This window comes from Cnephaeus nilssonii, assembly GCF_951640355.1.
Source record: "Cnephaeus nilssonii genome assembly, chromosome: 11".
NCBI classification, from domain to species: domain Eukaryota; kingdom Metazoa; phylum Chordata; class Mammalia; order Chiroptera; family Vespertilionidae; genus Cnephaeus; species Cnephaeus nilssonii.
Window position 1 is genome coordinate 1,234,626 of NC_137082.1, and position 15,303 is coordinate 1,249,928.

At 58.5% G+C, this 15,303-nt stretch overlaps 1 protein-coding gene across 3 annotated transcripts in view; it reads right to left on the bottom strand.

The window, feature by feature from the left end:
- Positions 1-8,552: 8,552 nt before the first annotated feature.
- MYT1 (myelin transcription factor 1) overlaps positions 8,553-15,303 on the bottom strand; it is a gene marked incomplete at both ends in the record, with an annotated part of 33,359 nt that continues 26,608 nt past the window's right edge. For all 3 annotated transcript variants that reach the window (XM_079784163.1, XM_079784161.1, XM_079784162.1), the window contains 5 exons: positions 8,553-8,693; positions 8,923-9,066; positions 11,448-11,551; positions 12,126-12,217; positions 13,103-13,321. In XM_079784163.1, coding sequence (XP_079640289.1) covers positions 8,553-8,693; positions 8,923-9,066; positions 11,448-11,551; positions 12,126-12,217; positions 13,103-13,321 — 700 coding nt within the window. The remainder of the gene's footprint in view (positions 8,694-8,922; positions 9,067-11,447; positions 11,552-12,125; positions 12,218-13,102; positions 13,322-15,303) is intronic.

Consider the following 15,303-nt stretch of genomic DNA (forward strand, 5'->3'; position numbering starts at 1 on the left):
AATGAACAATTAGAATTTGACATTAAAAACACAATAGCTTTACATTAGCACCAAAAAGGAAATATTTCGGCATAAGTCTAACAAAGTACAAGATCTGTATAAGAAAAACTACAAAATCCTGATGAAAGAAATCAAAGATCTAGTTAAATGCCCAGATATTCCATGTCCACAAATAGGAACATTCAACATAGTTAAAATGTCAATTCTTCCCAATTTGATCTGTAGACTCAATGCAGTCCATCAAAATTCCAGCAAGTTATTTTATGGATATCAACAAAATGATTCTAAAGTAACATGGAGAGGAAAAAGAGTGGCCAACACAACATTGAAGAAGAACAAAGTTGGAAGACTGGCACAACTCAACTTCAAGACTTACCATAAAATTATTGGAGACAACAACAGACAAAAGACCAATAGGGAGAAACCAAGATGGCGGCATAGGTAAGCACCTAAACTGCTGCCTCGCACAACAATTTCAAAACTACAACTAAAAGAACGGACATCATCCAGAACCACAGGAAAGCTGGCTGAGTGGAAATTCCACAACTAGAAGGAAAGAGAAAAGCTCACGAAGAATCAGAGGCGCTGCAAAGGACTGAGGTACGGAGACACACGCGCAGAGAGGAAGGGCAGCTGAGTGCCTGGCTGGCTTTCTCTGCTGGGAGGGAGAAGGAAGCTCCTGACTGCACTGAATCCCAGTTCCGGGTGAAACCCTGTGGACCCAGGCTCATATGGGGGGGGGGGGGGAATCTGACTGCTGAGGTTGCCACTGGCTTTCCCTAGCGGGAAGGAGTCGGAAGCTCCCGATTGCACTGAACCTCAATTCCGGGCGAGCCCCTGGGGACCCACGCTCTCACGGGGGAATCTGGACTGTCAGGCGGATACTCAGGGGAGCCACGGAAGGCAGAGGTTTGGAGGCGCATGTGCAAGTGTATGCAGAGAGGACTGACTGCTGACTGCACCACTGGCTGGAGGGAGCCTGAAGCTCCCGACTGCGCTGAACTCCAGTTCTGGGCGAGAATCTGGGCATCCAGATTCATTGGGGGAGAAACTGGACTGTCTGGCAGCGGGCGAAACTCGAGGGTGGCTTTCTCTCAGAGGTGCTTGCAGCGATTACCGAGGGACACTGAGACCCAGGGGCCTCATAGGGCAGGGCTGACGGGAAGACAAGACTGTCTGCTCAGCCCTGAGACTCTGCCCCATCCAAGCTGAGCACAGAGGCTTTTGCAATTTTGCAAGTCTGGTCTCATAAGGCTGTCTCCAGCACAGAAGTTCTCCCAGGGTAGACACAGCTGATCCTCACAGCCAATTGGCCTGGAGGTCAATTCCTCTCAGTGATACCAACAACAATCAAGACTTAACTACAACAAGGCTGTACACACAGTCCACAAAGGGGTGCACCAGGAGTGTCCACCTCAGGTAACTGGGGAGGCCTACCCACTGGGCCATATAAGACACCTAGCACACAAAGCTACCCTACCAACTCAGTGAAGCAGCAAAAATGCTGAGACAAAGAAACAGATCACAAACGAAAGAAATGGAGGAAAACAAACGACTGAATATAGAGTTCAGTACCACGGTTATAAGGTTTTTCAAGAATTTCCTAGAAAAGGCCGATAAATTTAGCAAGACTCTCGAGGATATGAAAAAGGACCAACTAGAAATTAAACATACACTGACTGAAATAAAAAATATTATACAGAGACCCAACAGCAGACTAGAGGAATTCAAGAATCAAGTCAATGATTTGAAATACAAAGAAGCAAAAACGCTCAACTGGAAAAGAAAAAAGAATCCAAAAATATGAAGATAGTGTAAGAAGCCTCTGGGACAACTTCAAGTGTACCAACATCCGAATTATGGGGGTGCCAGAAGAAGAGAGAGAGCAAGATACTGAAAACCTATTTGAAGAAATAATGACTGAAAACTTCCCCCACCTGGTGAAAGAAATAGATCCCCAAACAAAAGGAATCCAAAGAGGAACACACCAAGACACATCATAATTAAAATGCCAAGAGCAAAAGACAAAGAGAATATTAAAAGCAGCAAGAGAAAAACAGTTAATTACCTACAAGGGAGCACCCATACGATTGTCAGCTGATTTCTCAACAGAAACTATGCAGGCCAGATGGGAGTGGCAAGAAATATTCAAAGTGATGAACAGCAAGAACCTACAACCAAGATTACTCTACCCAGCAAAGTTACCATTCAGAATTGAAGGTCAGATAAAGAACTTCACAGATAAGAAAAAGCTTAAGGAGTTCATCACCACCAAACCAGAATTATATGAAATGCTGAAAGGTATTCTTTAAGAAGAGGAAGAAGAAAAAAGTAAAGACAAAAAATTATGAACAACAAATACATATGTCTCAACAAGTGAACCTAAAAATCAAGTGAATTAAAAATCTGAGGAACAGAATAAACTGGTGAATATAATAGGATCAGGGGCATAGAAAGGGAGTGGAATGATAATTCTCGGGGAAAGGGGTATGGGGGGTGCAGGAAGAGACTGGACAAAAATCATACACCTATGGATGAGGACAATGGGGGAGAGGTAAGGGCGGGGGTGGGGGGACCGGGTGGAGGGGAGCTATGGGGGGAAAAAGGAGAAACAATTGTAATAATCTGAACAATAAAGATTTCTTAAATTTACAAAAAGACCAATAGGACAGAACAGAGAGCCCAGAAATAGACCCAACAAAAGTTAACTGCTCGGTGACAAAGGAGCAAAGGCAACACAATGGAGAAAGGACAGTCGGCGCTCGCACCACTGGACATCCACACGTGCACAAACCTCACAACAGTCACATGCCAGTTCTAGAGAATAACATAGAAGAGAATGTAGCTGGCCTTGGGCGTGGCAATGATATTTTACATACAACACCAAACATAGGATCTATGAAAAAAAAGATGGCCTTTAGTTAGTAATGTGTCCGTCTTGGAACATGAATGATAACAACGTGCCACGCTGACGCACATCGCTAATGATAGGACTGCGCTGTCACTGCAACCTTTCTGCAATCTCAAAGCCTCAGGCTATTCCTTCCTCTTCTTCACCTGAGGGTATTTCCTTCTTTGCTTTTTCAGAAAGTGGAAGGGAGGGTGGGAAGGGGAGAGAGAAGAAGCATCAATGTGAGAGAGACACCAACTGAATGTGCCCTGACGGAAACTGAGACCCTTCCCTGTGTGGCCAGCACTCTAACCGTTGACTAACCCAGCCAGGGCCAGACTATTACTTCTTTGAAATGATAAAATAAAAGCTAGAAGAAGCAGACTCACACAATGTGACATGATAAAGGGAGTTTCCAGGCAGAAAGCAAATGATACCAGATGGAAATGTAGGTCTACACAAAAGTATGACGAGCATTGGCAAGGATAGCCACGTGGGGAATGTACATGTAAGCTATACGTCTGCACAGTAAATGTTTCCCTTCGTGCGCCTGCCCTGGCTGAGGGCACCACTTGTTTTATCTGCCACAGAGCTGCCGCTCCGATGCGGGCAAGCCTGCCCTGGCAGCTCCAGTCCCGGCGGTGTCTGTCAGCTCGGAGCCTCCTGTCTGAGGAGCAGCCGCTCCTTCCCAAACCGCAGCCCGTGACCAGGAAGCTGAGTCAGGGCTGCACATGGAGGCTCCTTTGGCTGGTGGAGCGGAGTTAGGCAGACGGGGGAGGGGGTCTCCTCTGCTCCCATGTCGGCCAGGAAGCGCTGCTAAGGAGGCCACCCTCCGCCTTTGCAGAGGACGTGGGAGGTGGTGGCAGCTGCACCCGCCCCCTTTCCGACATCTCCGTGGAGGAGGAAGGTCTCGTGCCCACGCTCTTGGTGTCCTGGGTCTCTGAGTGAGGTCCTCGCCGGCAGATGCATGAAACACCATTAGGCGGGAAGCGGGCGGGGGGCCGGGGGGGCCTCCCAGTGTGGCCTTGGCCCTGAGCCTCCTCTCCTGCCTCTGCAGGGTCTGCACCTCAGCAGCTTGAGGCCACAGTGATAACAAGATTCCAACTTCACCACAAGGGGTCGCCACAGCACAGCTTTTGTGATGGGAACATCCACACTAGGGTCTCTGAAAAGGGAAAAGTATTTCTTCCTCTTCCTAAGGCGTTTGCAGCCAGAGCGGAGTCTGCGCGGCTGAGTCCTGTCGGGGCCTCTGCCGTGTGCTGCACAGGCAACCGGGCGTGATGTTGACTTGAAAATACTGGTGAACTCTAATCTTTTTGTTTGTACATGTAAAATGACTCATACGATAAAAATAACTTATCTTAAAACAAACCACCTTAATAAAAAGTTCCCATGCACGGGCACAGGGAGGGGGGGGGGGCACTTGGCTAGGCCATGGCGCCCAGGTGGTTGGTCAAACATCAGTCTAGATGTTGCTGTGAAGGCTTTGTTTGATGTTTTTGTGTGTTTTTTAAAAGTGATTAACATGTACGGTAAATCAGTAAACTTTGAGTATGGCAAATTCTTCTCCATCATGTGGTGGGCCTCATCCGAGCAGTTGAGGCTCTAAAGCAAAGACGGAGACCCTCAGGGAAGAATGAATTCCGCCCCAGCCAGCCTTCCGCTGGGAAGCTACAGCATTAGCGCTTCCTGGGTCTCCCGCCTGCTGGCCTGGCCTGCAGAGTTCAGCCTGAGCCCCAACCATCACCTGAGCAATTTGTTAAAGTAAATGTATTATATATCTAATCTATCTCCTATTGGCTCTGTTTTCCTGGAGAAACCTGACTAATGCAGGGTCCTTACAAAGAGGCGCCAGACCCGGGTCCAGAGGTCTGTCTACAGGACACCACACTTAGGAGGACGTAGTCCCAAGGTTAAGGGTCCCCTCCTTCGCCAGCTCCCCGCCACTCGTCATGCTCACGCTCTCTTGTGGCTGAGGAGTGAGCATGTGAGGGGCCAGTTTGGGAAGAGTGGGCTCCGGAACGCCGACTAAAGCTGTTGGTGGCAGGTGGCACTTGGAAGGTGGCGGGAGCAGATGCGGGTGCCAGGTGGGCAGCAGTGAGACTGTGCTGACGGGTGGCCTGCGTGGCAGCTGTGCGCAGACATCTGGTGCTGCCACCCGCTAGGGGCAGAGCTGGTACAGATGGGAAGGGGGCAGGTTCGAGGGTGTCCTCAGGGTGAGTGAGCTGGGGTCTAGGCTCCCCCTCCCCCAGCAGCATGTAGTGGGGGCCCCTTTATTGAGAGGCTGGACACTGGACATGACCTGCAGAAGGTTCGGGGGGGGGGGGGGGGGGACATGGGCCAGATGCAGCCCAGAGCCGTCCCCTGTGCTGCTGCATCGGAAGCCAGAGCCCCCATGACGGACCTCGCCCGCACTCCTGACCCATCCCTCAGGCCTGCGGCTGCCCCGCGGACACACTGCCCCGCCGCCCCTGCCGAGCATACACCCCTGCGGGGCTGTGGCTCCCCCACACACACACTCCAAAGCTCTGTACTGGGCCGAGGAGTGGGAACTAGAGACCCTCTGGGAAGGGTTCGTCTGGGCCGCTCCATGGTGCTGAGCTTCCCAGAGCACACCAGCTCTGACCCTCCATCTCGGCCGGGTCAGGGTCTGTGCAACATCCCACTTAAAGGGTTTAGGGGCTTGAACAATATTCAAAGGCCACAGTCCTGGCTCGTCTCCCACACGCAGGGCGGCAGCAGCAGCTTGTGGGGAGGGTACTGGGCTGCATGCTTTGCCCTGCCCATCTCACCTGCTCACCCACGGTCCCTTAACACCTGCTCCCAGGAGCCATTCTAATGCCCAACCAAACTGGGTGCCTTTGGCCGACACCCACATTCCCAGCTTTACCGACACATCCGCAGGCTCCCCGACTCAGATCTGCTGGTAGGACTCCTCGCATGAGCACCCCACGCAGCACATGCCACAGGTCTGGGGATACAGCCCGTCTCCTGGGTCCTGGGCCCTCCCCCCACTCTGGCCTGACTCTGGGCCCCGCTCAGCTCCACAGGCGGGGGCCGGAGGAGCTCTAGGGGATGGGCCTCTGAGCAGGGCCACCCGCCCGGGAGGGTCGGAGCGTCCTGGCAGGCGATGGCATCTCCCTGGGCCAACTCTTCCAAGAGGGGGGCAACCCTGTTCCTCCACTCCCTGCCGCCCCCCAACTCCTCAGCGAACTCTCAGCCTGCAGAGGGGACACTTCAGAATCAGCCTTGCTCACATCCAAGCACCTGTGTGCTGATGAGCAGGGGCACAGTCCAGGCCACAGGCACCCCCGTCCCCAGTGGAGCTTCAGCAAAGGGACCCCAGGACACAGGCTTGTGGTGTGCCCTCTGCACCCCACGTGCCCGGCCTGTCTGCTCAGACAGGGCTTGAAAATGAAACCCGGGATTTCTAAAGTCGCTCCTTTGTTCACATGGTAAACAGGAGCTCCAGGTCACCCTGCAGGGCCACGTTCCCAGGGAGGTCAAAGTGTGCCCCTAACCTAGCCTGACCCTGGGGAGCTAGAGCCCCGCGCAGGAGCAGGAGGCAGTGAGGTGCTGCCGCAAGGCCAAGGCCGAAGCCAACAAGAGGGAATCTGTTGCTCTGCGGCCTCCTGTAATGGGAATTGCAAGGGTATAGCCTTCAGGTCTGGCTGGATCCAGGAACTCTGAAAAGGTCCTTACAGAGCTCTCTCCTCCCCTCCTCCCTCCTCCACCTCTCTCCCCACTTCTCAGCCCTGCCTCCCTTGAGGTCCAAGCTCTCTCCTTCTGCAGGCTTTCTCCTTGTGGCCGGGAGAGATGGCCGAAGCCGCCACCCACCCCCAGTTACACTCTCAGCAGGAAGACTTCTCCCTGAGCCCACAAGAACACACTGGTTTGCACACGCCTGGGCATGTGGGCAGGAGGGGGCAGCGCCTTAGACCTTCTAGAACCACACCTCGGGAAGTTGCGGTTCCCTGGGTGGCAGCAGGAAGAGGCCTGAGATGAAAGCCCCCCGCCATTCCCCCGCGAGGTGAGCCAGGGCTGCCCACCAAGGTAACGGGCGCAGGCACAGGCAGCGCGCGCACACACACTCCCATCAGTCAGAGTGGGCTTTTATTAGGAAATCCCCGCCAACACCCGAGAAGTACTGTGCTGTGGGTTCCACCGTTTCCTGAGGAAGAGGGTCACAGTATGAGCTCAGAGGGGCTGGGCCAGTGGGCGGCGACTGCTCAGCGCCGCGGCCAGCACCCCCAGCGACAGGACTCGCCATCACGATCTGCACACGGACGCCGCACGACACACAGCTGCGCTACACACATCAACACAAACACAGAGCTGCTGGGCCTGCAACAAAGGAACCGAAGGGAGAGAGAACCATGTCTTCCCGTTGGACCCGGGAGGCCACCCCAAACCACCAGCTCCTCTGCTGCAAACACTTTAAAACTCCATTATTAAAAGAATAAATAACAAAATATATTAAAAATAATTTGATTGCATCAAAATTATAACTAGAAGTTATAGCAAGATTTCCTGTATGTGTGGCCTACCTCATAGTCAAATCATTAATTTTGCTTTGATTTCATTTCTCTCTTGTGGTATCCTGGCATGTGGGGGCTACTTCAAACAGTATAAAATTAATAAATAAAAATGTCAAATAAATAGCAAACGCTAACATAAAAGAGGTTGTGAATATAAATACTTACATCTTGACAAAATTAAATAATTTACAGAATAATTAAACTAACTACTTTTTTTATTTCTTCCAGAAAGAGCAATTTCTCTACTTGTAAATACTAACTTGGAATTGCAGTCACAACTGATTTGGACTCTATTTACATGTAGGAACACTGTGTTTTTAACACATTAAATTAAAATTTACCTTTTTTCACATCTTTAGATCTAACAAGGGGTGAAACCTTGGTGTCTCCGATTAGAATTTGCCCCCTGACCTCGCAGACACTGTCCCGCCTCAGTCGAGCTGAGCTGACCCCTGCAGCGACGGGTCAGGCCTGGGTCAGGCACCGAGTGCGGGCCCAGCCCTGAGCCAGGCCTGTGCAGAGCTGCAGCCCGCGAGGGGCCGCCCGCCGCTCTGCCTGGCAGCGCTGGGCAGCCAGCGCCCAGGCGTGAGGTGCTTGCCGAGTGAGCCAGCGGCCGCCTCTCGGGCGCCCAGGTCAGACACCGTGAGCTGACGGTGGGCTGCAGGCCTGCTCCTAACTTACCCTACAGAGCGGCGCTTTGTCCCGTCTTAACACAAAACTGAGTGAACTGAAAACAGAAAACACACTCGCCACACGCCTCGCAGAGCAGACGCGCCGGCCGGCCCAGGCTTGCCACGGCCGCCCCTCACCAGACACGGGAACCCGTGGTCACAAACGCCAAAACTTCCCTGAGAACCACTGGAGACCTCGAGCTGTACTTCAGATTATTTTCAGAAAACAAAAATAAATCCCTTTGTAATACTTTACACTCTGCCCTTGCTCAGGGAGGCTGCGGCCTCGGCCTGGCCAGCATCGGAGGGAGCCCACCCTCCAGGCACCCCTCTGATCAACCGCGAGGCGGCCGCCACCCAGAAGTCACTGTGACTTGGGAACCTCTGGGCGGGCAGTGCGGGGGAGGTAAACATGGAGCCCAGCTGGGGTCCTGGCACCCCATCCAGGCGGGCCTAGACCTGGATGCCCCTCACGGCCTGCTTGATGCTCTCCAGGAGGGCCCTGTGCTCGGGGTTCTGGTAGCTCTCCCGGCTGGAGCACATGTCGGTGAGGGTGCTCACATAGGCGTCGAAGTTCTGTTCACATATTGGCTCCTGGAGGACAGAACCAGGCTAGCAAGCCCTGCCCGTGGCGGCCCCTGCCCAGGGCGGCCCCGGGGCTCAGGCTGGGGAGCCGAAGGGGACGAGGCCACACCCACCCAGCACTGCCTGCCCTCCGCTCCGTCACCCAGGAGGCTTGGCTGTGGGTCTCCAGCAGCTCGGGGGGCCGGGAGCGGGGGGCGGCAGCCCGCCCCGGGCACCCTCAGCGCCGCCCGCTGCTCACCATGTGTGGAAGGCGGATGTTGGCGAGGCTTTGGATGAGGGCCTGGCTCAGGCCTGACAGCTCCAGAAACAGGGCTTCGTTCTGCTCCTCGATGAGCCTGTTCTCCTGCTCGATGGTCCGCAGGCTCTTCTCCATGGAGGAGATCTGCATCGACAGAGACAGGAGCCGCGTCCCTCCCGACCTCCTGGGCCCATCTCCTGCCTGGGGGGAGGGCCCCGCCCAGGGAGGGGCTGGCAGCACCCTGGTCCCTGGGTGCAGGGCTCACGGTGACTAGCAGGGCGGTGTGGGCCATAGCGTGTGTGTGTCTCCCTCGGGGTGAAGGAAAGGCGCCCCGGCGAGCTCAGTCCTGGGCAGCTGCATAGTCCTCGTCTGGTGGGAATCCGCACCCAGCGGGCGCCTGCCGCCCTTGGGTTTTCTCCCCACAAAGACCAGCGCTGTGTCTAACGCAGCTGCGGGGGGCGGGGGGCGGGGGGGGGGGGGCGGCATCCACTGTCCCCGGCAGCCCATCACCGAGGGGAGCGGCTGATGGCTCCTCCAGGCACCCTGACAGGGCCCCGGGGTTTCCAGCAGGACACCAGAGGGGACTCCCGGGCAGAGCCCAAGGGGCTCCTGGCTCCGCAGTGGAGTGCCAGAGACAGCGGTGCCTGGGCTGGCGGCCACGGGCCGTGCTGTCTGCCCTGGGCGGCTCAGGCCACCTGCGCAGCCGTGCAGAGGCGTGTGGCCAGCACGGGAAGGTGGGAAGCCTGCCTGAGGCCTGCCTGGAGAAGACATGCTTGGGCACCCCCTGCCTGACTGCATTTTGCGGAGCCTGGGCTCAGAAAGCTCGGTGTCGGCGGTGACCGGTTGTGGGCGGAGGGTCGGGATGTTTTCCTCCAGCCAGGGCCCTGTGGCCAGTGGCTGGGAGCACCCTGAGTCGGCACCCGGTGGCAGCACCGGCTGAAACTCCCTGTGGGTGGAGCGTTGGTCCTCAGACTGAGGGGTCCCAGGTTTGATCCAGTCAAGGGCACGCCCCTCAGTGGCAGGCTTCATCCCTGGCCTGGTCGGGGAGTGTTGGGAAGCAACCAATCAATGTGTCTCTCTCACATCAATGTTTCTCCCCCCGCCCCCCCCCCCCCCTAAAAAGAGAGAAAGGAGCCCGGGTGAGCTCAATGGAAAAATATCCTCAGGTGAGGATTACCAACAACAAAAAAAGATGGGCGTTGGCAAATGAAGAGAAATTAGAGGAGCTACCTGCTGGTGGCTGATGCCAGAGGGCCCGTGGTCTTTGAGAAGGCAAGGGCCAGGGCGGGACAGACACGCGCAAAGATGTGTCTTGGAGCCCAGAGAGGGCCTGAGGCCCTCTCTGCTCCCACTGCCCAGGAACCTGGGGAAGATGCCGCTGGCATAGCGAACCCTCCCTGACCTCCGGCTGACGCTGTGTGTGCATGCCCTCTGAGTGACAGGCAGCCCGCAGAGCCCTCTGAGTGACAGGCAGCCCGCAGAGCCCTCTGAGTGACAGGCAGCCCGCAGAGCCCTCTGAGTGACAGGCAGCCCGCAGAGCCCTCTGAGTGACAGGCAGCCCGCAGAGCCCTCTGAGTGACAGGCAGCCCGCAGAGCCCTCTGAGTGACAGGCAGCCCGCAGAGCCCTCTGAGTGACAGGCAGCCCGCAGAGCCCTCTGAGTGACAGGCAGCCCGCAGAGCCCTCTGAGTGACAGGCAGCCCGCAGAGCCCTCTGAGTGACAGGCAGCCCGCAGAGCCCTCTGAGTGACAGGCAGCCCGCAGAGCCCTCTGAGTGACAGGCAGCCCGCAGAGCCCTCTGAGTGACAGGCAGCCCGCAGAGCCCTCTGCCTGGGAGGACGGAGCGGAGTTAGACGTGTCACAGGGCAGCCCCGGTCAGGAGCCCCATCTCTGTGCCGTCCTCGCTGCCTTCAAGTCCGACAGGGCCTGGTCCCCTCCTCGTCCCTTCGACCGTCAGCCACAGGGACACGACTCCGTGTGGGCCCACCTCTGTATGGCCGGCTCTGCTCCAGCCCCTCTCAGCCTCCAGGGCAGGCCATGGCCTCCTTTTCAAGATGAGATCCTCACTGCTTTTTTCTGATCGCAAGCATTCACTTGGGGGAAATCCGAGGGCTGTGGCACGCGCGTGGAGTCCTCGGCAATGGCACCGCTCGCGGCAGCGCCGCTTTCTCGCAGAAGCACGCTCCTCCGACAACCCGCGGAGCTGACTGCACTGCGTCCGCCCCGCAAGGACGGGAAGGCGCGCCCAGCCGGCGTGGCCACGCGGCGTGGGGCCAGCTCTGCCCAGGCTCTTCCAGGCCGCACTGTGCTCCTCCCGACACTGCCTGACGGGCACCAGCCGCCAGTGCCCAGGACCAGCCTGAGCGGCAGAGCGGCCGGAGGCGGCCGTGGGCACGTGCTCATCTGCCCAGCCCAGCAGTGAGCTTGATGGGGGCTCTGCTCTTCCCCCTCAGAGAGGAGGCCAAGGACCAAGGACAAAAGGACTTTGTTGAATTGGGGGCCAGGGGCAGGCGGGCAGAGCCACCCACCTGGGACTGCAGCTGCACCATGGCGGCCTCCATCTCTGAGTTGGACTCGTTCAGGTCTCGAATCTCCTGGTTCAGCTGCTTGATCTCCTCATCGTTCTCCAGCACTGCCCGGAGAGAGAGCCCGGTCGCGGCCTCGGCCTCACACCAGGCCAGCGAGTCGGGGTGTGGCCGAGGTCTGCTCGCCGGATGGAACTGGGGCCCCTTTCCAAGCAGAGCCGCCTGGGCTGCTTTCTGAGCTGCCCTTGGTGAGCGGCTCACCTCCCACAGTTCGTGCTGGGAAGGCTGGTCTGCGGCCACCGGCTGTGTCTGTCGTTTGCCTCCCGGCCCTGGGCCACAGGCATTAATTGCCAAGAACAACACGGAAGTGTTTTCAGAAGATACTGAGTTTCCTCAGCTGCCTTCTCCTTGGAGACTGAGCTCTCTGCGCCATAAGCCCGCAGGGCACAGCCTCCAGGGCGGCCAGCAGGCTGCTCTGATGCCAGGGCTCACCGATGCCCAGGTCGGAGCTGGAGTGCTGGGGCCCAGACACAGGCCCCCCGCCCAAGGTCGGGAGACCCGTTGGCTCAGGTCAAGGGATCTGTCACCACCATGATGGGTTCTGCATGCCTAACCCCTCCCTACGGCAAGGCTCTCTCACCCGGGTGCCAAGGTCCCAAGCTGCCCAAGGGGCATCCTTACCGTCACCAGTCTTAAACTTCGTGCCGAGAACATCATCCCCTGAGAGTTTCCCCTTCTTTCCAACAAAGGCTGCTCTGGGACAGCCGGACAAACTGGAAGCAAGAGTCACACCTCAAAAACCAGCCCAAGGTCACATACCCCAGTGGTGGCCTGGGAGGGTCCTGGATGGAACTTTCTAGCTCATGACCTTTTGCGCCCTCACCCAGGACAGTCCCCCAGCTCCCTCCCTCCTCGTCTAGGACCCTGGTCACTGCCCTGAAGACTTGTCTCCCAGATGTCCTGGGAAGCTGGCACCTCCCTCAGCACCCTCCCAGCTACGCCTCCCCAGCGGGGACACGGCTGACCGCACCGGGCGTTTCACGTGTTTGTTTGCAGCCATCTTCCCGCCCGCCCTGCCCACAGCGCCTCCAGCAGGGCCAGCCGGCAACCTCATCTCCACGGTCTCTCCAGAGCCTAGTGCTCCGTGGACTCCCGGGGAGCTTGTGGGGTGAGTGAGTTCATCGGCCTCATGGTGGACCGACGAGGGCAAATACAAGAAGGCAGACGGGACCCGGTGGTGGCCCTGTGCACCCCTGGCACAGAGGAAGCGGGCTGGTGAGAAAGGTTCACGTGCCCTGGGGCGGGGGTGGGGGGGAGCCCCCAGGACTGCTGACAGGACGAGGAGGGGTCTTATCACCAGGCCTCTTTGCAAGACAGGCAAGGCCTGGCCCCAAACTTCAGAGGCCCAGCAGGAGGGCAGGGCCTGGAGCGTGGCAGCCAACGCTGCTCCTGAGACGCTGGCAGCTGGGGCGGGAGGTACCCGGGCACCTGGAGGGAGGCGGTGGCAGCCACCCCAGGACAGGCCACAGGCACATCACCTGGGCCCCAGGAGCTGCCAATCCTGGCCCTGATCTTCCCTCAAGAAAGTGCCCGTCACCCTGAGCCCTTCGGGCCCCCGGAGCCCCGGAGGCTCCCACCGAGCGCGGAGGGGCAGTTACCTCCGGTGGGTGAGGAAGCCCCCGTTGGCGTGGCCGGAGCCGTCGCAGCCCGGAGTGGGGCAGGCGGGCCCCTCGTTCCTTGGTGACTTCCAGAACGAGGGGCCATTGAGGGAGCCCTCCTTCTGCCTGCGGGCAGCCAGCGGGCAGCCCGACGCGCTTCGGTGGGAGGCGTACTTGCCGCTGACGTGGCCGAGCCCCACGCAGCCTGGAACTGGGCACCTGGCACAAACGTTTCAGGGGTGAGCAAGGGGAGCTGGAGGAAGGGCCCAGAGACCCCCCACACGGGCTGCCGTGCTCGCAGCCCCGGGAGGTGACAGCAGCAGGGATCACGGCCCCGCGCCAGCCTTGGCCTCCGGCCCCCTGCGTGGCCAGAGGGTCCCCAGCAGGCTCTAACGTGACCCCCTGGCCCTGAGGTGGCTCGCAGGGTCTCTGGGTCCACACCTACGAGTAGACCTGCTGCCAATGTCGCCTTGTAACGCGCCAGCGGTGAAGTGCCCGTTGGGACCACCCAGAGACCACCGCCTGGGAGCCGGCACCACGCACAGGCCTGGGTGGCCTAGGAGTCACAGAGGTCAGAAGGGCACCCTGAGCCCAGCAGCCTGGAGACAGCAGGGCCCTGCCACCCCACAGCACCCATAATGAGGCTGGTCATGGCATGATGCCCATGGGTGTCCAGCTTCGCCACATCTGAAATGTGTGCCTGGAAGGACCGATGGAGGCCACAGCTCTGTGGGAGACGGGCTCAGACCCCCCACAGCGACCCAGCCTGCGGCTGGCCTGCCCTTTGTTCAGGTTGTTCAAGGAGAGGAGGGGGTCCCTACAGAAATCACAGCGCCCAGGGACAGGAGAGATGACGTGAGGGGCGCAGAGTGACTGCCCCGCACCCTGCGGTCACAAACAGCAGGGCGAGGCCGAGAGCTCTGGGTGCCTCATGGGGCGAGACCTGGCCGGGCAGCTCCCAGCTGTTCCTTCTGAGCACCGACGGGTCTGGTGTGGGGCCAACAGGGGCAGAGGACAGGCTCCTCCACCTGCAAGTCCTGGTCTTTTCCCTCCGACAAGGAGCCTCCTTCAATGTGATGCTGTCCCCACCCATGTGCTGCAGACCCGCCCGCGCACCGGGCCCGGGAGGGGACACACCGCCAGGTCACAGAGAGGTCCCTGGGCTGAGAAGTCAGGGCAGGAAGCCCGTGGCAGGGCCTGGCCGTCCAGGGCTCCTGCAGCACCGGCGGGGGCGGCGGGGGGGGTGCACTGCTCAGTGACAAGGCCATCTGGGCTCCTGGCCCCGACACCCCGGCCTCGGCCGGAGCAGCCGCCGCACTTTCCCGCCTTGTTTGTCCCCCTCTGCCAGCTCCCTTTCCTCAGTCATCCCACCCACACGGACCTTGGCCTGTGGGGTGTCCACCGACCCCATCCAAGGTCACCTCAGCCCATAGTTCAGAGCAGACACACTGCCAGGGGCTCACAGGGGGGTGGGGAGGTTCCGTTTTACACCCATCCCCACGCCTGGACGCCTCCCAGCTGAGGGCGTCCGGCGGGAGGCCTGGGCCGGGTGCCCATGAAGCCCCGACATGACCAGGTCCGAAGGCCAGGTGAGCGGTGGGGCCTGGAGTCCCCGTCGCTCTCCGTGCCGCCTGCCGCAGGGACTGGGTGCAGTGCGCACTTTCTCCCACCCAGCAGCGCCCACAGCTCCAGAGCTGCCAGGTGACTATGTTAACACGTGTGTGGAGCCGACTCGGGTGGCTTCTGCACTCCCCGGAGCCTGTGCTGGGAGCAGGAGTGAAGAGCCACCGGGACCCCAGATGCCACTGTAGCCGAGGACAGAGGGCATCCAGCTCCTCACCCCGGGAGCCTCCACAGGCCTGGATGGCAGTTACTCAGCTGTGGCCAAAGGGGTTCCCCACAAAGTGCTGACGGGACTTAATCTCAAGCAGAGCAGACACAGGGGCCATAACGGGAGCCCTCTCCTCGCCAGCCCGTCCGGAGGCTCAGCGAGGGCATGTGAGGAAACCCCGTCCTGCAGGGGGGCGGCCTGCAAAGGGAGGCGCTGCGAGGGCAGCCCCCGCCTGGCACGGGGGCCTCAGGAGCCGGCTCCCCTGCAGAGGCTGAGCGTTTCTGAAAGTCACCTTCTCGGCTGGCTGCAGAAATCCTGTGTGTTTGTCCTGTTTTTTTAAACAAAGTTCACAGCCCACGGGGAAGAGGAG